This window comes from Copidosoma floridanum, unplaced genomic scaffold (assembly GCF_036245765.1).
Source record: "Copidosoma floridanum isolate Cflo_tuat_1 unplaced genomic scaffold, Cflo_Japanese_pri ptg000007l, whole genome shotgun sequence".
Classification (NCBI taxonomy): domain Eukaryota; kingdom Metazoa; phylum Arthropoda; class Insecta; order Hymenoptera; family Encyrtidae; genus Copidosoma; species Copidosoma floridanum.
In genome coordinates this window covers 12,677,295-12,700,494 of record NW_028321884.1, presented here as the reverse complement: position 1 = coordinate 12,700,494, position 23,200 = coordinate 12,677,295, and the positions used below count along the sequence as shown (strand labels likewise).

General features: G+C 33.8%; 5 protein-coding genes across 5 annotated transcripts; 1 reads left to right on the top strand and 4 right to left on the bottom strand.

Annotated features, from left to right (window-relative positions):
* Positions 1 to 2,604: 2,604 nt before the first annotated feature.
* On the bottom strand, positions 2,605 to 5,760 carry LOC106643970 (uncharacterized). Its single transcript, XM_089588955.1, has 2 exons — positions 5,684 to 5,760; positions 2,605 to 3,464 (listed from the first exon to the last, which is right to left on the bottom strand). Exon 2 carries the CDS (start codon positions 3,411 to 3,413, stop codon positions 2,796 to 2,798), a length of 618 nt encoding a protein of 205 aa, XP_089445081.1. The 5' UTR covers positions 3,414 to 3,464; positions 5,684 to 5,760; the 3' UTR covers positions 2,605 to 2,795.
* A 4,276-nt stretch (positions 5,761 to 10,036) lies between these two features.
* LOC106643985 (uncharacterized) lies at positions 10,037 to 11,691 on the top strand. The gene is made up of 3 exons (XM_014359326.2): positions 10,037 to 10,632; positions 10,872 to 10,987; positions 11,066 to 11,691. Exons 1-3 carry the CDS (start codon positions 10,363 to 10,365, stop codon positions 11,220 to 11,222), a joined length of 543 nt encoding a protein of 180 aa, XP_014214812.2. The 5' UTR covers positions 10,037 to 10,362; the 3' UTR covers positions 11,223 to 11,691.
* A 544-nt stretch (positions 11,692 to 12,235) lies between these two features.
* LOC106643983 (uncharacterized) lies at positions 12,236 to 13,985 on the bottom strand. The gene is made up of 4 exons (XM_089588633.1): positions 13,564 to 13,985; positions 13,183 to 13,509; positions 12,702 to 13,121; positions 12,236 to 12,448 (listed from the first exon to the last, which is right to left on the bottom strand). Exons 1-4 carry the CDS (start codon positions 13,873 to 13,875, stop codon positions 12,236 to 12,238), a joined length of 1,272 nt encoding a protein of 423 aa, XP_089444759.1. The 5' UTR covers positions 13,876 to 13,985.
* Positions 13,986 to 15,595: 1,610 nt separating this feature from the next.
* On the bottom strand, positions 15,596 to 17,688 carry LOC106643982 (uncharacterized). Its single transcript, XM_014359323.2, has 4 exons — positions 17,184 to 17,688; positions 16,778 to 17,104; positions 16,288 to 16,707; positions 15,596 to 16,114 (listed from the first exon to the last, which is right to left on the bottom strand). Exons 1-4 carry the CDS (start codon positions 17,493 to 17,495, stop codon positions 15,902 to 15,904), a joined length of 1,272 nt encoding a protein of 423 aa, XP_014214809.2. The 5' UTR covers positions 17,496 to 17,688; the 3' UTR covers positions 15,596 to 15,901.
* A 1,008-nt stretch (positions 17,689 to 18,696) lies between these two features.
* Positions 18,697 to 22,499, bottom strand: LOC106643981 (uncharacterized). The gene is made up of 5 exons (XM_014359321.2): positions 22,087 to 22,499; positions 20,625 to 20,958; positions 20,233 to 20,559; positions 19,279 to 19,707; positions 18,697 to 18,918 (listed from the first exon to the last, which is right to left on the bottom strand). The coding sequence occupies exons 2-5, from the start codon at positions 20,934 to 20,936 to the stop codon at positions 18,706 to 18,708; spliced, it is 1,281 nt and encodes a 426-aa protein (XP_014214807.2). The 5' UTR covers positions 20,937 to 20,958; positions 22,087 to 22,499; the 3' UTR covers positions 18,697 to 18,705.
* Positions 22,500 to 23,200: the final 701 nt, after the last annotated feature.

Sequence of the window (23,200 nt, the reverse complement as noted above, 5' to 3'; positions counted from 1 at the left end):
AATGACGTATGTTACGAAAAATAAGAATATTATACCAGAAAAAATTAACGTGCCATGCAGTGTTGACTGTTACTGTTAATTAATTTTATTTTATAGGTGTTAGTCCGGTTCACTTGAATTCCAAGAGGTGACTACCAAAGCATATTAGGAATTTCCTTTTACATTAACAACTTTTTTCCATTACATCGATTCATTAATTTTTAATATCCTTTAGAGACCACGAAAAGGACACTACTTTAAGTACAATGTACCGTTACCTACGATACATAAAAGATTGTAATCACTTGTTACTCCCCAAAATTTCAGACTTAATTATGAAACCTTGTTGTATTGTGCTGTATCTTGTTATAGAATTTATAGAGAAACAAAAAAAGTTGGAGTTTTTTCATTATCCTAATTGTTAGTATACTGATGAATTATATTGACTCTCCAGACGGAAAAAATGACGCGTCCGTTTTTACAAAAAAAAAAAAAAAAAAAAAAAAAATCAATACGACGAATTATCTTCACTATAGGCGTATTTATAGACCAAAATTCGTATGTAGGAGTTGTGGAGCACCCACATTATGATTTCTGATGCATTTATGTCTGGCGACTCAGTCATTGTGAAACTCCAAAATGTATTGTGGATGTATCACTCGAGTCCTCTCAAAGTCCTGCAATTTTTTCTCGCTCCACTCACCATAGGCTTTGCTGTCTTTTTTACCGCCTTTAAGGTGGCTCGTCACCTTTTTGAAAGTCGAGCCATTGCACCCAAATTAAAATCCATGGAAAATATCACTAAACGGATGTACAGTTCAAATTCAAACGCATGTTGCCGACCAAAATCGAAAAAAAAAATACATTCAAAATTAGAAATTTTAACATTGGTCTAATGAGGTGATTTGATTTTTTCACCAAAAGTTTTAGCTTTTTTGGGGTAAAAGTCGAGCCACATGCTACAAAAACTAGGAGCAAGTTGTTTAAATAATCTCCTTTCTAATGAAGCATTTTCAGGTGTGATAGTCTAATGTCACACAAACGGATAGTACAAGGATGATGAGCCACTTTAATGACAGATATTTTTATCAGTAAAAATAATTTTAATACATCTATAAAACATTTTATGGTAATCTGGACTTGATCCCAGCCAAAGGATTGCTTAAATGTAACAAATTACAAAATATTCTTTTTTTTTCTAATGATATTCTAGATAAATTAAAGAAAGCCAGAGTAGGGACGATATCTTACTTTGATATGCTTACGATCCATCTCGATTTGCCAATAAAGTTACTAAATAATCATAAACATTTTGATGCTTGTCAAGACTTGCGCTTGTCACTTAAAAAATAAAAAGACTATGGAAAATTGTCAGACTTATACGTATCTGTTACAGATTCGTATGGAATTATCAATGAAGAAGAGAAACTTGCTCAACATAGTTTCAAAGAGACTCTTCCAGTTATTCTTGAGACATGAAATTTAAGAAGCCTGTTAAATAATAGAAGATTGCAAATACTTATCAAATCTGCAATAATGTTCTAAAATGGTACAATTTGTGCACTAGTCATAGCTGATCAACAACAAGTTTTACGTCACTTTTAGTAGTACAATTAACGTTTATTACTGCATGTCCATCACTCCATATTTTATTTAAGTGTTAGTATTAATGCAGTGCTATATATGTATGTTACAGTTTACCAACAACAAAAGATAGTCATAAATATAAATGACCATTTGAAACAAAGTCAAAATTCCGAAATCATTTAATTGATTATGGTTAGTAATTAAAAATCTGATTTTAATAAGAAATGTTGAAAATCACTTATAACTGTGCATAAGGTCAAACCTTAATGACTTTTTAAGTAATTGACACTCAATTTTGCACTAAGCTTTATTGTCGGTTTATTATTTATGTATAAGAATAAAAACATTTTTTACGTTTTATATGCGCAAATAATTGTATTAGTTCATTTCTATATACTATTTTATCTGTTTTGCGGGATATTTAATTAAGATGGAAATACTCTGCCATATATAATTTACGTATCTCATCAAATAAAGGTAAGAAAATCTAATGTTTGTACTCAATGAAGTTTGTTTACTATTTTAATAGCTGCGTGATGGTTAATCATTAAATATGAAAGTTTAAATACTTTTATTATCAGGAATATAGAAAGAGTAACAAAAAGTTTGCATTTTTATCATGTACTAGTTATACGTTATACTTCTTTTGTACTAACGTAGAAATGATTAATATAATTGTAAACATGTGTTACGCCAGCAAGCCATCCACGTTCAACTAATTCAACTTAATTATTAGTTTTTAAAATTTTTTTTCTCTCAAAAATCTATGCGATAAAGTATTATAAATGAATATTCTCGAATTACGTGCAATTTTATTTTGTCTCGACTCAAATCAAATAAACTTTTCGGCATAAGTATAACATTTCTTCAGAGTCTAAGAAAATCAAGTAGTTTTGATTAGGGATATTTGTATGGTGAGTTTGTTCCATTTTAAATTTTTTGCGCAATTGAATGCGATTGATTTATGAAAAATCCCACCAGACAATACAACCGACCTGTTCCAACCAATCAAACAAAAAATAAGTACAAAGGCTTTACAGTCACGTGACAATCAATCTCTCAAGATAGGCTATGTTTTTGAATTTTGTAAAGACAAACACTGTTTTTTAATAACAAGACTGAAGTTCATCGATTCGTAAAATTTATTCAACCTCTCGCGTGAAGCCACGACATTTTACAAGCTCAACGGGTGTCACGAGCGTTGCCATCCTTGTCCAATGGTATAGGTATCATTTCAAGGACGCCTTGCCCCAGTGGATGAGCACGTGCTTTTTTAAATCACTGTTTCTACCAAACCTATTTCCGCACAAAGAGCATACGTGCGGCTTTCGGCCCGTGTGCGTGCGCATGTGCGACTCGGCATGATCCTTCCTGTTAAAAGTCATCGAGCACGTGGGACAGCTGTACTTCCTTTCATCCGCGTGGATTCGCATGTGAACCGAGAGATTGTAGGTGGTGCAAAATTTTTTTGGGCAAACCGAGCAGCCGTAGGGACGCTCGCCGGTGTGGATCATCATGTGCTTTGCGAGGACCACCTTTTGGCTGAAGGACATTTTGCACAAGGAACAGTTGTAGGGATGTTCCTTGGTGTGGGTGCGCATGTGCACCGTCAAATTACTGGATATGGTGAAAGCCCGTGCGCACACGAAGCAAGCGTAGGGACGCTCGTTGGTATGGGTTCGCATGTGTCTTGATAAATTGCTGGAACAGGAAAAGGTTTTTTGGCACTTGGAGCAGCAATGGGAGCTGATTTTCGTATGGCTCTCCTGGTGCTTGTTGCAATTCTTCAAACTTTTGAAGGTTTTTTTGCAGTATCTGCAACCCCACAAAAACGACTGTGGCTCCATTGTTTCCGTGGTTGCTTTTTCTTCCTATTGTCGTTGGTTGAAGTTGTTCTTCTATTGGCACACAAAGTAATTATTTTTTTCAATTGTTTGGTCGAGAGATTTTATGCTTAATTGAGTTATGTTCACTTCAATTGAGATGGCGTCAGAAAGTGTATCGTTAATTACAGTTTTTTTATTTTTCTAATTCATACTCCACATGCATTGATTGGTAATAATGTTATGACAATAGCGACAATCTTTGATTAACGTTTAACATGGATTACTCGAAAAGCTCCATTTTTTGATTGTTCAATTTGTTTCTTGCTATTTTGGTTATTTCCATACTTAATTTTACTAGATTCATCGAACGCCTTTTTTGCATTTTTTTTTTTTCTAATAATTGAATGATGTTAAAATAAATATTTCAAAACAAACAATCGACGTTATCATCAAAAATCCTTATTGGGCTATAATCTTACAAGCAGTAACATGTGTACTTTAACTTAACTTCAAGAATATTTAATTTCTGCTTTTAAATATTGTAATAGCTAAAAAATCAGGATTTTATGTACCTGTACTTCTAACTCTACAATACATAAACTTTTTTTATTTTATCAATCTGTGATTTTTCTTCCAATAACATTGTTATAATTACCTTAGGTTAACGACATCACAAATAAAATGATTTATTTAATATTATCCTTATTTATTTAAATTAACGTTGCCAATAATATGGGGTTTATGCATACTATATATTATATTCATAACGATAGCAAAAAGCACTGGCGTGTAGACGTGCAAAGTCTCCAGTGGTTTCAAAAGTAATTATTTCTAATAAATAAGAAAATACTGTCTAAAATGATTTGTTCAATTTGCATACGTGATATATTTCAGGTTTACAAGTTTTCTTCGTATCGCTAACTGTACATGTGCGAACAATTTTGTTAGTGACTCAGCTGGACAAAAAATGCTCACGATTACGTTGTCTTTAAAACTTAATTGGAAGAAAGTTATTCAAGTTTACATAAAAAATTAAATGACAAATTGAAAAATTACGGACCCTATATACTTTATGATTACCGTATATGAATTACACTGACTTTATTGACTTTAAGAACTAAACACCTGACAATAATTAGGCACAAGGCTTCGTATGGATTAATGCTGTCACATTTTGTTTAAAAAAACATTTAATATACTTGTTATACAAGTTATACTTGTCCAACGAATTTGTTATACAAATTAATTTTTGATTTTAAGATTTTTAAATTAGGAAGCACTTGTTGATAAGTAAAAAATATCAATCAAGATAAAGTATTTTTGAAAATTATGGAAGAAAAATACGGAAAATGTTAAGAAACAATAGACGGATACCGATTCTCTTGTTTTCAGTTAAAATTGTCATCTCTTCTTGGGTAGTTTTTCAGAGCTACTTAAGAAACGATACAAAGAATCGTTTTGTGAACATTGAAAAATTGTTTTAATATTTTTAATAAGAAAAAAAACTACATTTTTACTTTTAAATTGCAAAAAAATGAAATAAGCAAACATGTTTATCGTTTCATAGTTATAATGATTCTACTGTTAACTGAGATATTGCTGATTCATAGAAACAATCGTAGTATATTTCGTAAAGAAAAAAAAATTAATAATTTAACATAAAAAATTAAGCTATTGTTACGCTTAATGGCAAATCAAATTAGACTTTTTTTTTAGAAAAGTGTAGCAAATTATTTAAAAGTAAAACATAATTTCAGGAACCGTAATAATGTACACAGTTACAATTTTATTTCTGAGTTATTATAATTGGAGCAAGATAAATATTTTGGTCGATCATCAAAATTTTTATAATGCAAATAAAATATTAAATAAAAGATACGACTGATTAAAGAAAACATGGTACTATTTTATTAATATAAAAAAGAAATAACGTATCAGGATGATTGAATATGGAAAATAAAGATAATATACGTAAAAAATCCGGTTTTTTGAAAATTAATAAACTGTTATGTCAATTAACTTTAATTCTTTTCGTCGATGCATACTTGATTTATTTCACTTGTGTATCCGCACATACACAGACAGATATTCTTTAAAAATTATGTATTTTTATTTTTAACAATCTAAGAACATTTCAGACAATTTTTTTTAAAAACCTTTATTTTTTTATGTAACGCTGTCATTTATAAGTAAAGAAATAATTTTTTGCTCTCTCAATATGTAGTACTTTTTCACCTGAAAATACAGGGCGTACTGATAATGAAATTTAAAGCTTTAATTATTTATCTCACCTGCAATTTTGAAACCTTTTGCAGCCCTGCTTCAGCTACTGTAACTACGATGGACAATCCTTGTGAGTTTTTCAACTATACTCTGCAGAGGAAAAGCTTGGACTGCTGCTACACTATACGTCGAATGAACTAGTAGGTACGAATGTTGGTAATGAGCGTCGGATGGAGTGAGGGAAAAAAAATATCGAGCACAACGCCTTTGTCTGTAATTTCTAGTACTTATATTTGAAACACTTACGTTTGAAAAAAGAGAGCTTACTCGCGTCATAAAGTAAAAATAATTTATGGTTTTTTGGTGGTTCATCAATTTTAAAACAACTATCAAAACATTACAAAAGAATTAACAGTTGGTTTTATGAATCATACGATACGGTACGTATGATTAGATTTATTTTAAATATAATTCGTTTTGTGTACTTTTTAAAAAAATGCAGAGAATAAAAATTCAATGTGTAACAAGTCAGAACTGATTTTTTTTCAGTTTTTTTAAGTTAAAAAATAAAAATATTCTCTGAACATGCATTGGTGCAACACAAACTTTAAACTTAATAATCAATCTTTATTTAGTACATACCGAGTAGAATTACAGACATATCTTATGTTACTTATGTATAAAATTTTCTCATGGATTTTGTTGCAAACTTTAACACAATGTTAGTAATAAAACTGCAATATCAAGTCAAAATTTTAATTCATTTTACAACACTTCCTATTAGACATTGAATAAAAATAAAACCTTTTAGGCCAACATGTAACCTTATAAAAAAAGATCAAGTAAAATTGCATTAGCAGAATTATGGTCAATAGAATTGATCCCACTATTTTTTATTCGACCATTTATAATTAAAAAAACGTTATGTTGAATTTTTAGAGAAGATCAAAATTAACCACTATTATAAATTAATAAAAAAGGTCGAGTGATAATAAAAACATTTTTTTTTCATGTATTTGTAGTGCCAGGATGTAGATTTTCAACCATATTCTTTGAATTCAAATTTTTTCTGAAGCGGTCATGCTTATTGTGCCTGTTATATTTTCACTCATTACATGTCTTCGCTTGGTCACCGTTATTAGAAAATACGAAGGCCTCCGAAAAAGCCAACGTGACGACAGTCCGCCATGTATCATTGTCCGCTATATATTTTACATAAGCTAAGATAAGAGTGAATATACTATCACAATCAATACTATCATAATTTCACTGACAACGGAAAACATTTCGTCCCGTCATCCTTAAATTTTACCTGTAATTAACGAGTGAAGCATGTAAGTAGTTTAAAACAGTGAAATACTGCTCTCATTAAAATTGTTTTCTTAACTCCAGATGCATTGTGTCTTTTTTTATCTCTGTGATATCCAAAGAATTTACCACGAAAGGTGAAGAATACATTGACGGAAAAAAAACTTTAACTGTTCAAAATCAACTTAAATTTTACCTGTAATTAACGAGTGAAGCATGTCAGTAGTTTAAAACAGTGAAATACTGCTCTCATTAAAATTGTTTTCTTAACTCCAGATGCATTGTGTCTTTTTTTATCTCTGTGATATCCAAAGAATTTACCACGGAAGGTGAAGAATACATTGACGGAAAAAAAACTTTAACTGTTCAAAATCAACTTAAATTTTACCTGTAATTAACGAGTGAAGCATGTCAGTAGTTTAAAACAGTGAAATACTGCTCTCATTAAAATTGTTTTCTTAACTCCAGATGCATTGTGTCTTTTTTTATCTCTGTCATATCCAAAGAATTTACCACGAAAGGTGAAAAATACATTGACGGAAAAAAAAACTTTAACTATTCAAAATCAACATAAATTATCCGAGAGTTAATGAGAGGTATTTTGGTAAATTTTTAATACGAACCAAAAATAATACATGTAATATGTATATGTATTTCAGACTCTCAGATCTATTGGTGTTGATACAACAGTCGAGAATTTTTACATTTTACAAAAAGCAATTTCTAGAATCAATTTGGGTGCAATATACAATTGTCGTTCAATATTAGTGTTGGTATGTGTTTCGAGAAAATTCACTAAAGATTCACGTTCTATTGAAGAAAAATTATATTTCGATTAAACTATGTAGCACAAATTTCCAAATTTTTTATCTATTCAGAATACTTAGATTCTTCAAAACGAAATCAACACAGAAATTTTTCTTTTGATTATTTTTTTATCATGTTGTTATACTTTATTTTATTTTATAAGATTTTTGTTTGCAGGGACTAATTTCCTGTGAAATAAGTAAAATAAATTAATAAGCAAATTTTAATACCTTACTCTAATAATTATTTTCATTAAAAAAAAATCTTTTTTAATGTTTGCTATCTAGAGCTCCATTAATATAAATGGCTGTCGTTGTTCCGAAAACGCGATAAAATGAAGAAGCGAAATATATAGACCTACAAAGTTTACGATGGTATATAATACAAAAGTTTCTCAATTTTAATTTATTTTTTGTTCCACAATTGTAGTGCAGACATTGATCATGTCAAAGTTGTTTCTTACTTTTCTTCTGTTAATTTTAGTGTAATTTTGGCTCAAGGTGGAGGTATGTATACATAAGGTTGTCTCGTTTTTAATGTAATCCCCATATTGCTTATACTTACACTTTGTTACATTTTTGAAATCTACATTTTTTAATGTCAAAAACAATTTAGCAATGAAAAACATATATTTTCCACTGAAAAAAAATTTTAAATCATGAATAAATTTTTTTTTCGTATGGTAAACAAATCATTTAATCGACGTTTGGCGTAAAGAAACTACTGTTGGATTCATAATTTCTTTACATAAATTCAGTTTTGATGTTTTAAATTATTTCAACACTTTCGTAACCTAGTGCTTGTTAATAATTTTATTTCTAAGAGCTATATTATTTATTCGTATCAAAGTCAATTTTTAAACAAACTTCTAAGTTTTATTGCACGTTAAAATTTCTTACATAATTAAAGTATTGTCCTTCCAATAATTTTTAACGCAACTGATCGTTTCTGTAAGGTTAGTTTTATATTAATCTAAAAAATTTTTCATTTCGTTTTTTTTTTCATCAAAACCGAAATTTGTTTAACTTTTTCAGGCGACACAGGTCTCGTGTCAGGGAGAGGAAATGCATTAGGAAGTATATTCGAACTTCCCTTTAGACTTATGTATACAATATTGTCGAATGTCGGCAAATTTCTCAACTCTTTATTCTATGGCCTGAAAAATCTCTTTGGTGGAATATTTTATGGAATTGGAATGTTTTTAGGACAATTGATGAGATCTTTTGTGAGTTCTGGTGGGGTTACTAATTAATGGAAAGGCTTAAGCTCGATTGTAGTAAAACTTAAATTTTTTAGTGGATCTAGTAACAAACATATGTATAACGTTAAATGGTTTTTTTCAATAAAGTTATGGCGCTTCTTACTTAAAAAATAATTTATCTAAGCAAATTCTGTCTTAAATTATTTCAAAAATTCCCCATGTATGTTTCTGCTGTCCTTCAGTTATTACATTTTTTTACCGTATACTGCACTCGAAGAATGAGTGGTGCATCGATACGAAATTCGTAGATTAAATACGTTTTATTTCATTTGTTTTCCATCTGACAGTGTATACTTTAATAAATAAAACAAACACATGGATAAAAAATAAACAAATACCGTTTTTTATTTGTTCGTTTTTAGGCGTTGAATTGAATTGAAAATAGATGATTACAAAATACTTTTAACGTTCTAAGGAGGTCCCGGCAAAAAATAAAAAAATGTTAGGTAACACTGAAAAAAATTACTTTTTTTTTTTTTAAGAACATAGTGTGTGCGTATGAATTTTTAAAATATTATTTATTTACACACATATTTTCAGAGAAAAAAATAATCATTTAATTCCACAATTTTACATATTATACTCTCTTACGGGGGTCAGTAATTAAATTGTATTAAAACTAACATTTTAATAATTAAAAAATTTCTCCTAGGTAAAAAAAATTTAATCAGAAATAAATAATTTGAAAGATTTTTTATTTTTTTCTGGAACATTCTTAAAACGAAAAATTGAAAGTGACACAAGTAAGGATAGAAACTCCTTTTTTTTTTATCGATCAATCAAACTACTTGACGAGTACACGTGATTTTTTATTTTTTTCATTTTTTTGTACAGAGCTGCTCAGCTCATCGTGCTATTTCTGTTCGCATTCATTAATAAACCGTGTCAGAATTAAATCGCAGAAAATCGTAAAACCAAACGATACTTTTGTATATATATATGTATATAACCTCCTCGTCAGTGCGTGTATATATGTGTATGTGGTCAAGGTCGATGATGCATATATATATAGATATGAACGTTACGATGACAGTTCAACACGTCAGTTTGCGCGGTTGCGGACGTTGCGGTGTGTTTCTTATCCTCTGCTTCTTCGACTGAGCCAGTGAGAGTGTAAAAACAGACACCGAGTTTCAATACTTAACTGCGTCGATGCGATTAAGCTAAAATTTATCAAATCGAAGGAAAGTAAGTGTGACACGTACGACCTATTGTGTTTATGTAAACACGGAAAGGTGCGCGAGAACAAGTAGATATATACTTATCTCGCGTAATAAATCGGCAATCGGTGGTTGAAAAGTTAAAAAGTGTACATGAAAATTCGGACGAACGCCGGTGCAGCAGTGTGGACGTGCAGCGAACGGAGCAACGATGCGCTCGAGGAAGAGGCTCTTGCTGGCTGTGTTGGTGATTGTTTTCCAAGTGTTGGTCTGTTTGGCCGTTGAACCGTTACCTGCGGCTGGAAAGAGCCATGTGGATGGTGCCAAGGTTCCCGAGGCCGATTCGCCGCAAATTGCGCAGCAGCAAAAGGATGTTGTTGCTGCCGATGCATCAGGCACGGTCAACATAACCTCGAAACATGCTGCTGCTGAAGCTTCTGCTCCTGATGCTGCTGCTACGACTGTCCAGCCGTCTGTGGAGGTGACATATTTTTTATTGTCTTTCTTTTCCTTCTGATACTTATATGAGAGACAATGTCTGCTTTGAAAAATATTGCTTATTATGACGCAAAATTATTACCGACTGTCATTATTTTTGTTTTATATCTTTAAAAAAATTCTTGACTTGTTTTTCTCTCTGAGTTACACAAATAAACAAGCTCTAGGGAGCAAATCAAAACTTTTAAATAATAATAATTATTGTTATTATTATTTTTGTAGCATGCTGCTCCAATGGATACTGCTACCTTGAATGTGGGTGCTATGAAAAGAGCAATCATTGTTACCTGTGGATTCAGTGTGCTTGTCATGATGTACCTTGCGTTTAGAAGTTTGAGGTATGTACATAAAATGAGGGAAGGTGATGTATTTGATGTTACGTTTGTACGTAATTAATACAAGTCATCATTTGACAGGGTTAATAAAGCGAGACCTCAAATGGTCAGAAAGTATGGAATTCTTGCACATCGACAAGATGTTGAAATGCGACCGTTACCCTTGGATGAAGAGGATGAGGATGATACTACTATATTTGATGCAAGTAATATTTCTGCAAAAAGATTGGTGACGTGAGATGTATGAGTATATATTTATTTTTCTACTTCATGAGGACAAAAGATCATACAATCTTAGTGATTATTGAAACAAGTAGAAATTCTAAACAAGTAAGAAATTAAAAGACTGAGTTTATAAAACAAAGAAAATAATCGTGTTTTCAAAGCTGTTTCTGAAAGATTTATAAATAAGCTTGGCCTATCAAAGAAATGATATAAACTTGTAAAGTCACGCTTTGTGGAAACACTTTTTGCCTAAGTCACATCTGATGTGGTGTTTTTTCTTACACTAGAGTTTTCTTGTTTATCAACGACGTGTGATATACATGTGCAAATGTAAAAAGCTACCGCTTGATTATACAGCCATAAATAATAATGTTATTAATAACTATTGAGCGAATAATGTATATTTTATGTAACAAAAATATATCTAAAGAATTAATCACTTATAAATACAATATAAATTTTATGGATTGGATTTATCTTATCGTTATTGAATACAAGCTGTATTGCAAGTTTTTTTTGTTTGTTTCAAACGCAATGTGCTGCTCGATCCTAGACCTCGATTTGTAATTATATTATCAACTATAAAAAATAATACTCCTCAAGTCTGTCAAGTAATACAACTATAGTTTGTTTCTGATTGTCAATGTGCGTATGTACATCCACTTTGTTGATTTGTTTTATAAAAAATGCACAGATGCTTGTCTAAAACACAAATTGTATTATATAATATTCTAAAATGATAAGAAAAAAAAAAAACTATAAATTTGTAATAAATCAAAACTCGAATATTTTGTACGTTCCTAGATTATATATGTTTATTTTATAATTGTTACAACTAAAATGCTTATAAAATGTTTTAAATAAATGGATTTTTGTAAATGAAAAATACGGTGTGATTGCTACGAGAAATGATAATGAAACTAAAAGTTTACCGTTAACTTATAACCCATTTATACTAATGTTAGATAATTTTGAGTGAAAAAAAGAAAGAAAGAAATCACATAGACATGTTGTGTAACGAACGTTCTATATGTATCCTTTTTCCACAGCGTGTAAAATGACGTCGGCAAGGCGCCTTCTGTCCTCGGATTTCTCCAAATTCGGCATACTGTCCAAATCCCCAATGTCCGCCACCTCTTCCTTTATCGAATCCAAGTCAAACACCTGATTTTCCGACACGAGGCTCAAAGGTATGTTCACCAAAGCGAACATCAATCCGTACAATCCATACTTTTGTACCTGTGCAAAAAAAAAAAAAAAATGTATGTGCTGCAGGAATATTCATGCGCTTTATTAATGCACCGCGCACGGCGCACATTTTCATTTTATCACTACACTTTTTTTCTTACAGGCACGTGACTTTTCGGTTCTGCGATGGAGCCTCGTATTTTATTTATGAACGGCTTCGAAGTCACTTCTTCACTCGATATTCAACGACTCCATTCTCGCTCCCTCGCATTGGAGCGAAGAAAAAAAAATCGCTCTTACTCACCTCGTCCCGAAAAACGTCCTTTGGGTACAATTTATCCGGATCGGCTCCCAACACCTCCATGGTTCTACACAATTCTGTATAATAGTCGTCCAGCAGCACCGCCCAGCAGCCCTCCCTCACCGATTTGTCAGTGCACTGGTAGATGAAGAAAATGACATCGAGCACTGGACTGGCGCACCGCGCAATTTGGAAATCGATGATAAGGACGTCGGGCTGGCCAGACTCAACTCTGCGGACCATGAAATTCGGCGCCCAAGTGTCACCTTGGCTTATTACCGAGGTCTCGGTGTTCGGGCTTGTGCACATCTCCACTGTCTTCTCGAACAAATCGTCAGGCTGACAGGCATTGAAAACGGCCTCTCCTTCGCTTCCCGGATACTCCTTGGTCAGTGCGTCTTTGGCCACTCTGAACAGGTCGTCCTGCGCGCGAAAAACTTTTTCAGTCTCGTGAACGCCCCACTTTTTCGTTTTTTACCCTTACGTAAAACAATTTGAGCGAGGTTTCGTAGACGTCGGTCCGGTAAAACGTCTCGCTCAACAGCGAGGACAGCCCGTCGAATTCCTCTTTCCTCTCGTCCTTGAAGGCAAAGGATATCCCGTGGAAGCGAGCCATCGCCTCTAAAAACTGCTTGCACTCCCCGTACGAGAGACAGCTCTGGCGGGGTATGGAGTCGTATCCCCTGCAAGTGACGTCCTCCAGTGCTATGAAGTCGTTTTCTCCGTCAAAGTGATGGGCGTAGCATCGCGGTATGCACAGCAAGTGGTCTTGCTCCTTGGCCGACAAGTACGATTTGAACTTTGTTGCGATCTGTAAAATAATGTACGATTGGATTTTTGTTTTATTGTTTACCTGCGCGCGTACCTTGTCGTAAAACGTGATTTCGTTGCCAAAGTACTCGGAGCTCCTCAAGAGCTTCCTTCGGAACAAGTTCCTCGGTAAAGACTTGACGATAAGCCTCGTCTCCAGCACTTGGTCCTTCGCTTTGCTCTCCACCCGCACTTTGTTCACCACCGACAAATAATTGTCCCCTTTGCCGCTTATGGTCTCGACGTCCCACGACAAAATTTCGACTACCCCCTGATCGATCCCCTTGTCCGCAGCCACGATCTTTTTCAACGTTTCTTCGGTAAAATGGTCCCCCGCTTCCTTCAACGCGTCCAAATTCTTACCCATTTTCTTCCTCTGTTCGCGAATCTCACCGTGTTTGAAAATTGTATCGCCTTCGGAAGGAATTTGTCCCGGTGCTTGGATTCAGTGCAAAAGAACACAATTTCACGTAAGCGAAAATGCAAAAATAAGCTCAGATAAAGATAAGGGTGTGTATCGGTTTTGATTATCTTATCTGCGACCCGAAAATCTGCCTTATCTGTTGCAGCGTTACTCGGTCATTGTTTGGCAAAGAATTAAAAAAAAAATCTGCACCGATCGGCTGCATAGATAGGCAAAAGTCACTTTGGTGCACAAAAACTCACCAGCCTACCTCGAAACGAGCGTGTGTGTTCTCGGGCAAAAAAGTCACTGGAGGAAAGCCCAATGAATACATTGCACGAGTGGCAATATCGTCTTCTCGGATGCAACTGAACGACATTGAAGAGAATGCACGTATATGCGCGTGACTGCAGTGTATGCACATACTGGTGGAAGAGTATACGTGCTTTTGCGCTTTGGTCGCGCGAAAACGACCTTGGGAAGTGAACGTTGTTTCAGGAGGTTGGCGCCGGGCAATGAGGAAACCAAGGGTTATTGCCAACGCGTCCACCATCAAGTGTATTCTCGGCTCTTGCAGTTTATCGATGATTTTTATCTTGATTCATTTTTTTCATTGTTTTGATGATTTTTGTTTGGTGCTACTAAAGATCCTTTTTCTTCAATACGATCTCCGAGAATGGCTTTGGGTATTTTATGGTAAATTGGCAAGTATACCTTTTATTCAACTGTTGCTTGAAAATAAGGTGGTAAAGTTTCTCGTTTACGTAGAATCTTTCGAGAAGTTTTTTTACCGCTACGTTCAATAATGGATCCATATTTTGTGTGAAAACTATAAGAGTCAAATCAAATAGGAAAAACAGCGTTTTCTCAACTTGTTACTGGCCAACCGCACTATAAGGTTGAAGATGATTACTTGTCCAGTGATTTGTATGAAAATAACACAGAAACTTTGAATACATCACAGTAATAAATACCTTCTGCTTTTTAAAGTAGCACTAACTAAAATATCACGGTATAACATGAATATTACACGCCTCCTGTTTTACCCCTAAGTGGCAAATTTTTTATTTTCTTAAAAAAAAAAAAAAAAAAAAAAAAAACAGAGACTTAAATGGCGTACACAAAATGTTTACTAGAAATTTTTTGGCTCCATTGATTTAAAAAAAAATTAAGTACATATTGGCACGAAAATAAAGTGTTTTCTAATGGTCACTATAATTTTTGATACGTACAACAGAGGGGATCGTATCATTCGGATGATTTTTTTCATTTTCGCTTATGATTAATACCAATTGATTTAGTAAAAAAGAAAAAAAAGGTGGGAAATGAAATGACGAGATTAGTCGGAAGTATAGGATTGAAAGATGATGACAAAGCATGTAGGACGTAACTGTTAAGAATACTAGAAATTATGGGGAGTTGGTAAATGAGTTGTGTAAATATCACAGCTAAATCAGGGACTACAGAGTTAAACTGTAGCATTGAATGATGTGATATGCGTGATAAAAATTAATACTGTGATAATGTAAAAAGTAAACTCGTTTCTTTTCGTACAAACATTGGTACAAAGAGATTTGTCGTATTAAATTAAGGGGGATTTAATTTCAAGTAAAAGTAATTCGAAAAAGAAAAACGATAAAAGATTTAAGAAAAAATGTACAGGAATGAATACATTATGATCTTGATATTAAATATCATCTATTTATTGAAATTCACTGTGGAAAAATATGAGCATTGGTGGTTTATAATAAAAATAGTAGAATCAGAAGAAAAAAATTTGTCCACCCAAGTGAACCGCGTACACAATATTTACAGCAGCTCAGAGTAGAGAAGATATTATAAAGTGTCATTACTTTACATAATAATTAGAGCATAAATCCTACAAAATAAGACTACGAAAAAAATAGTTTTTTTTTTAACAGAGTACCAAAAATAGTATTATAAAGGGTATCCTGTGTAAAATGTCCTAAAATGAAAAAAAATAACTTCACTACAAGTATCCTCTGTCTGCAGCATGTAAAACAACATCAGCCAATCTCCGTCGATTTTCTGAAGTTTTAATATTTTGTGTGACCCAGATGTCAGCAATATCAACCTTGTCTTCTTTAATAACATCCAAATCGAACGATTCATCCTCGGATAACATGCTCATGGTTATAGACTCCATCCCAAACACCAATCCATGTATAAACTGCTCTTTAACCTGCACCAAAAAATCCACAATTTACCAATACTTTATCCACGTATTTTTAAAATTTGTAATAATAATTCATTTGATTTATTGTTGGATGTTAAGTGAAAATATTATACTTTAAACGCAAAAAGTAAAATATGGTTAAGTTTATCTCTCGACGTCAATCTGTCGAGTGAACTTACTTCCTGGATGAAAACACTCCAAGGGTAAATCTTTTGCGAATCCGAGCCAAGAGCCGTCACAGTCCTGGATACCTCATCGTGGTAAATTTTCAGCAACTCGTCAAAGTGCTGGTCCCGCACTTTCTTGTCTGTGCAAGAGTATATGAAAAACGACAGATCCAAAACTGGACTCGTGTGCCTCGCCAACTGGAAGTCAAGCATCAGCACCTCGACTTGACCCAACTCGGTGGTGCGCATCAAAAAATTTGGCGCCCACGCGTCGCCTTGGTTGACCACCGAAGTTGCTCCGTCGATTCGAGAACAAAAGTCCACGCTTTTCCGGTACAACTCCCCACGAGCGTAAGAGTTGAACCGCTGCTCCCCTCTACTGCCTGGGTACTCCTTGGCTAGTGCATCCTTGGTGACTTCCAACAAACGATCCTAAGAGGATGCAAGGATCGTATTACACATTGAACATTACCAGGAAGAAAGCGTATCTTTACTCACTTACGTGGTAACGCGTGTACCAGCTGTTGTACAAATCGGACCTGAAATACGTCTCTTTCAGCTTTGACGCCGCGCTCGTGTACTCGTCTTTGTACTGGTCCTTGTAGGCGAAGGACACGCCGTGAAAGCGAGCCAAGGCCTTCAAAACGATGACAAACTCTTGGAAGTCCAGACAACTCTGTCGAGCCACTGGACCGAAGCCGTAAGGGCTCACGTCTTCCAAGGCTATGTAGTCGTTTTCGCCGTCAAGTTGGTAAGCCAAGCAATCGGGAAGATTCAGCATGGAGGACTCGTTCTTGGATTCCAGAAATTCGTTGAACCTCGTCGCGATCTGGCCAATTTAACGAAAAATTACGTTAAAAAATTAAATGGGATGCTTAACCGTTATTGTTATTGTGTGTATGGGCCACCTCGGAGTAGAAAATAATCTCGTTGCGGAAGAATTCCGCGCTTCGGAAGGTTTTCCTCCTTCCCGGGTTGTTCGGCAGGGATTTGACGACAAGATTTACTTGTTTCGCTTCGTTTTTTACTAGGCCCTTGACGATGACTCGATCGACGGTTGACAGGTAACTGTCCCCCTTTTTGCTGGCGTTGCCAAAGTCCCACGATGAAATTTTCACCTTGGCAACGTTGGTCTTGTAAAATTTGGCGACGATACTCCTTAATGCTTCTTCGGTGAAGTATTTACTGACACTTTCGAGCAAACTTATGTTTTTTTTCATTTTTTGAAATTTGTTTTCAATTTGCTTGGTCGATTTGACGGTTTGAAGTGGGCGTGGATGGACAGAAAACAGCCGAGAGTAGCCTGGATTACCGACGACAGCTGCAAACTGATTAACTAGACTCTCTCTCGGAAAAACAACTTGTTATGTGCACGACTCCGATAAGCTCTTCGTGATAACGATCTTATTAGATTCAATATCAAGTCACAGCAGCGCGCACAGTCAAGCACACGTCAATAGGTTTTTTATGTTTTTGTTGTGGCAGCACTGGCTGAGAGCACGTGAGGAGGTTCTTTCCCTATCTCTTTCAATGATACCGTTGGACTGGTGTGTCATGATTACTATAGACTTCTTGATAAGTACTTCTGATTAGCTTGAATTGGTAGATTACGGCAATAGCAATGATATCTATACATAACGCGTATTTTCTCTTGTACCATTCATTGGTTTTTTTTTCCCCCAGTATGATTTTCGTGATATACCCTAGTACATTTTTAAAACGGTGTTAAAAACTGTAAATACTTTAAAAATTATACGTATCGCAGGAAATCAAAGAATTTTATTGGTCTTACTGATAATCAAATTTTTACATTTCAGAGATAAAATAGTACTTTTCCTTATTTGTCGCCAACATAACAGCAGAGTACTTGGTATTCGTATAGTTTTATTCAATGTTTACAGTTTTACTTGGTGTTTGTTTTTAATTTTTACTAACAGATGATTTAGTAGAGTGATGACACTTTTTTGCCACCTACAAAAAATTATGTAGTTTTGATAGCGACGAATATTATGTGTACTTATTCGTTTGAAATTTTTGGTAGAAAATTAACTCTTGCAGCAGTAGTTATGTCTTGGCTCAAGTTAATTTGATAGTTACATTATAAATATGATTTTTTAATATTATCTCTAAGTAGGCCAATTTTTGGGAAAAAAAATCTCAAGACCACACTATTTAACTTAGGCTGTTAAGGGAATCATATGATTTTTGTACATTAATTAGAAAGTCAAAAATATAATTTGTGACGAAGAAACTTATCAGTAATTTAGTGTATTTTTTTTTTTTTTAAACAAACCGCACGATGCACGTAAAGGAAGAAAGTAAGAAAACTTTCGTGTAATTTCTATCTTGATTTAATTATATGAGGTAAGAATTGAAAACAAATTCAATCATTAGAGTAAACAATTTAATATATAATCTCAAACAGACATCTCATATGTATCCATTCTCCACTGCATGCAAAATCATGTCAGCATGTCGTTTTCTATTTTCCGACAATTTAATGTTTGGCAGCGTAAATAATTCGACAAGATCAATTTCTTTTTCTTTTATTTGGTCCAAGTCGAATGCCTCCTCCTCGGGCATCATAGTAAATGGCACAGCCTCCAAAGAAAACGTCAGCCCGTACACCGACTGCTCTTTCACCTGCAATTAAAATAAAATTAATATACAAATGTTATGTATCGTAAGTTGTATTGGTATAATATAATACTTGAGACATTTTATTTTATCAACGAATTAATATGCCAACGTGATTCTATGAACTCACGAACTTTTGTGTTCTGTTTTTGGCACACCCAGTCGTCAATTTGAATGACTGATTTATTTACTTATTTATTTATATTTTAATATCTTCGACTACTCCACTTATTTTACTTTAACCTAGTATCTTCCACAACGAACATTTTACGTGAACGGTTCAACAAAAGAATCACGTGCAATTTTTCCGGAAGCATAACTTAGAAAGCAATAAAAAGTATTGTGAAACGAACACATGAGGTATACCTCTTTGCGAAACAAGTCCCACGGATAAACACTTTCCGCATCGGGAATGTCAAGTAACTTCATGGACAGGATCAATTCGTCGTAATAATTCTTCAAAAGATCCTCGTAATGCTGGTCGCGCATGGTCTTGTCCGTGCACGAGTAGATGAAGAACACGATGTCCAAGACTGGGCTGCAGCACCTCGCGAGTTGAAAGTCCAATAGGAGAAGCTCGAATTTGCCGGGGTGGAGTTCGCGAGCGAGGAAATTCGGCGCCCAGGCGTCGCCTTGGCCAATGACCGAGGTGGGCTCGTGGGCGCGCGAACAGCACAACTCGGTGCTCTTTTTGAAAAAATCTATCGGCTGGTAAAAATTGAAGACTTTCTCGCCTCGGCTGCCCGGGTATTCTTTCGCCAGTGCGTCTCTCGCTATTCTCACGAGAGTGCTTTCCTGGATGAAATTAAATTGTTGTGAATTTGAAAGGACTTACCTAATTTTAGTAATTTTTTATTTATTTATTTTTTTTTTTTTTTCCTAAACACTTGTAAATGTAAACATCAAGAAAAAAGTAATATTTTGTCAATTTAAAATATTTTATAAAAAGTTAAAGACACATCTACCATTAAATCTCATAATAATTTTGTACTCTTCAAATGTAATCTTATGAATTGTTGAAATAATATGCGTCAACAGTAATTTATCGGCTAATCAATAAAGCTTTTTATTTTGTACTTAAAAATTGAATAATTACTGTTTTAATGCCCGAGATAATCTAAATTTTGTATTTTTTGGATACCACGGAAGACGTTAAGGAATAAAATTTGAAATTCAAGTTTTCTTAGAAATAAAACAAAATTTTTGTGGTAACCTTTGAAATAAACAATAAAAATGAAAAATATTTCAAAGAGTTTCTAAGTTTCAGAATGAATAAAAAATTCCGATAAATAATCATACGAGTTCGTATAAAAAACTTACGAAAAATCGTTTGTACCATTTCTCGTACAAATCTTCCCTGTAAAATGTCTCCATCAACTTGGAAACCATTTCCTCAAACTCCTCTTTCCTTTCTCTCTTGAATCCAAAAGAAATGGCGTGAAATCTAGCCAACGTTTCAGCTGCCGATTTACACTGTTCGTAATTTAACGAAGCCTGGCGCACAAGAGGACCAAAACCGTCAACGCTGACGTCTTGGAGGACAATGTAATCATTATCGCCATCGAGAAGAGACGCGTAACAACGCGGGATCAGCATCAACTGGCTTTGCCCCTTGGATTTCAGGTACTCTTCAAATTTCGTTGCCACCTAGGAAAAAATACGATTTACTCAAATAGGTCCGCCAAAAAAAACACCAATATTAATTTCTATACCTCGTTGTAAAACATGATTTCGTTGTAAAAAAACTCTTCGCTCCGGAAAGTTTTTTTGCGGCCGATATTCTGTGGAAAAGACTTGACGATGTAACTCGTTTCCGTTTCATTGTCGTTTACTTTGCTCTTGACTTTAATTCGTTGAACGACTGATAAGTGGCTGTCACCTTTTGCGTTTGCTCTACCAAAGTCCCAGCCAAGGATTTCAACGACTTTTGGATCGACGTTCTTCTCTTTTGCTACAACACTTCTCAGGGTTTCCTCGGTAAAGTAAACGCTTACTCCCTTTAGCTGGCTCAGGTCCTTACTCATAGTTGCAGGATTTTTTTATCGCCTAAAAAAATTTTCATAAAAAGTTTTTGTAGTGATGGAAGAATATCCATTCATCTGCTCAACAGAGTCGTTCAAATGTATAACTTCTTGACACTAAATTAATTTTAACCAATCACAAGTTAAGTAATGTACGCTGTCAAGGAATCTTTATATATTTAAGGTAGGATAATCAATGCTACATAAGTAGTAAGTGACTTATGATTTTAAATAATAATTAAAAATTGAAATAAATTCATACTCATATTTTCTGTATAAAGTATTGAATGGGACAAAGTGTTTATTATTAAATACGTAAAAATTTTTGTTTATTTAAATGATTCTTGCAGCAATAATGTATGAGAATTATATAAAACTGAAAATACACTATCAGGTAGGTACGTATTACTGACACGCCGCCGCGCCGTCATCAGTATCTACATTGTGACGTGTAAGTTAAACAATACTTGACTCTTTTATCATCTTTGACATAGATAATGTTTCTTGCCGTTAATTACGATTAGGTGCAAAATTCTTGATGTTTGAAATCATAAGTAGGCCATATAAAAATTTTTTTGTGAAAATAAAATTTATTTAGATAAATTTTGTAAAAATGTTGTAACTTTCATTAATGTATTTGACTCAAACGATTGTAATTCAAATAAATTAAAAATTTACGGTATCAAATATTGTACCTTGTATTGCAAAATTGATATAAAGTCTGTTTTATAAACATATAATAGTTATAAGATAAAATTAATTTACAGACAAGTAAATGTAACAATAAAAATTATTGGAAAATTAGTAAATCTAGAAATTTAACGATAAATTGCTGATAAATTTTTGTTGAAATTACAAAACGTTGATTTAAATAAAATTTTTAAATAGTAAGCGATTAAATTTGCAAATTTTATCCAATATAATTATACCTGTCTCGTAAGATTCATAATTAAAAATTAATACATCATATGCCATCTTAAAAAATATTATTGATACTCAACAGTTTTTTTAATAAATATGTGTCAGGAATGATTGTCTTATCCCACAAAACAAAATTTTCTATGAGGACACGAGTACGTTTAATGTATGTGTGCATATTTTTTTAATCATTAAAATCCTTTTGTATGATAATATAAATTAAGGTATTACTTACATCGACAAGTCCACCAATACTAAAGATAAAGTGTCTGCTTTTCAAGTATAATTCTTGTATGATAGCAGCTTTCAAACGCTACGCCAAATTTTATTTCAACCGAAGCGTCAAAACGATTACGCCTGACTCGCTTGGCAGCCCGTATTTTTGTATCTTCTTTACACTGCCGCTTCGTGGAGTTGCTCTAACGACTATACGTGTCTCTTTTAATACACGTGTACATAAATATATGAAGTGTACGAGTTGTGTAAGCGAGTGAATAGATGTAAGCTTCAATTGCTTCAAAGCTTGAATCGGCCTCGTACGTAATACACAATTTCGGTGCTATTGTTTACCCCATACGTAGAGACGCTACACCGCGTGGGAGTACACTAAGCGTCTCTCTCGAGCTCCGTCATCCGTATACCGGTTATAGACAGCCGACTCCACACTCCACAGCCGTACTCACTGTATTTATGCTGTGTACATCGCACCAGTTACGTATGCACGCTTGTTCGGCCATTTAGTTACGTGGTACGTGGCACTTGAAATACTTACAAGTGGTAAGGTATTGCCTCCAAGCATTTGTATTAAGTATCCATAACATTTATCTAGAAATTTATTTCGCATTGTGTGTGTGTGTGCGTGCACCTATGATAATTTACTTCCTTGACATCAAAGTTGTGATTGCGTTTTGAATATACAGTTTTTTTTTTTTTTTTATTACTAATTGAATTTAAATTTATTTTTTCATGAAGCTAAGGGCTTACAGCTCATGACTGCCCACTGGTTTTTTTTTTCTATGAAGGTATGAAAATACCATTTTTCGATTCTACATAAGTAGTAAAAAGTTTTATTTTATACTTTATAGTTTTATTCTATAATTTGTGATATACTCAAATTTTTTCTCGTGTTTGTACGGATCTAAAATATCCATTAAAAAAATTACATGTGAAAAATGTGGATTTACATTTTGTTAGAGTTATGCAGTCTTGGGGCTGGTAACATTTTTCCCGTCGATGATTTTCTGGATATCCAATTGTAAGGTTGTGATAGGAAAACAAAGCTACAAATTAAATCTAAGCCCACTTTTGAAAGTAGTCGATTTGTATGTCTTAAGTGATGGCTAGATTAA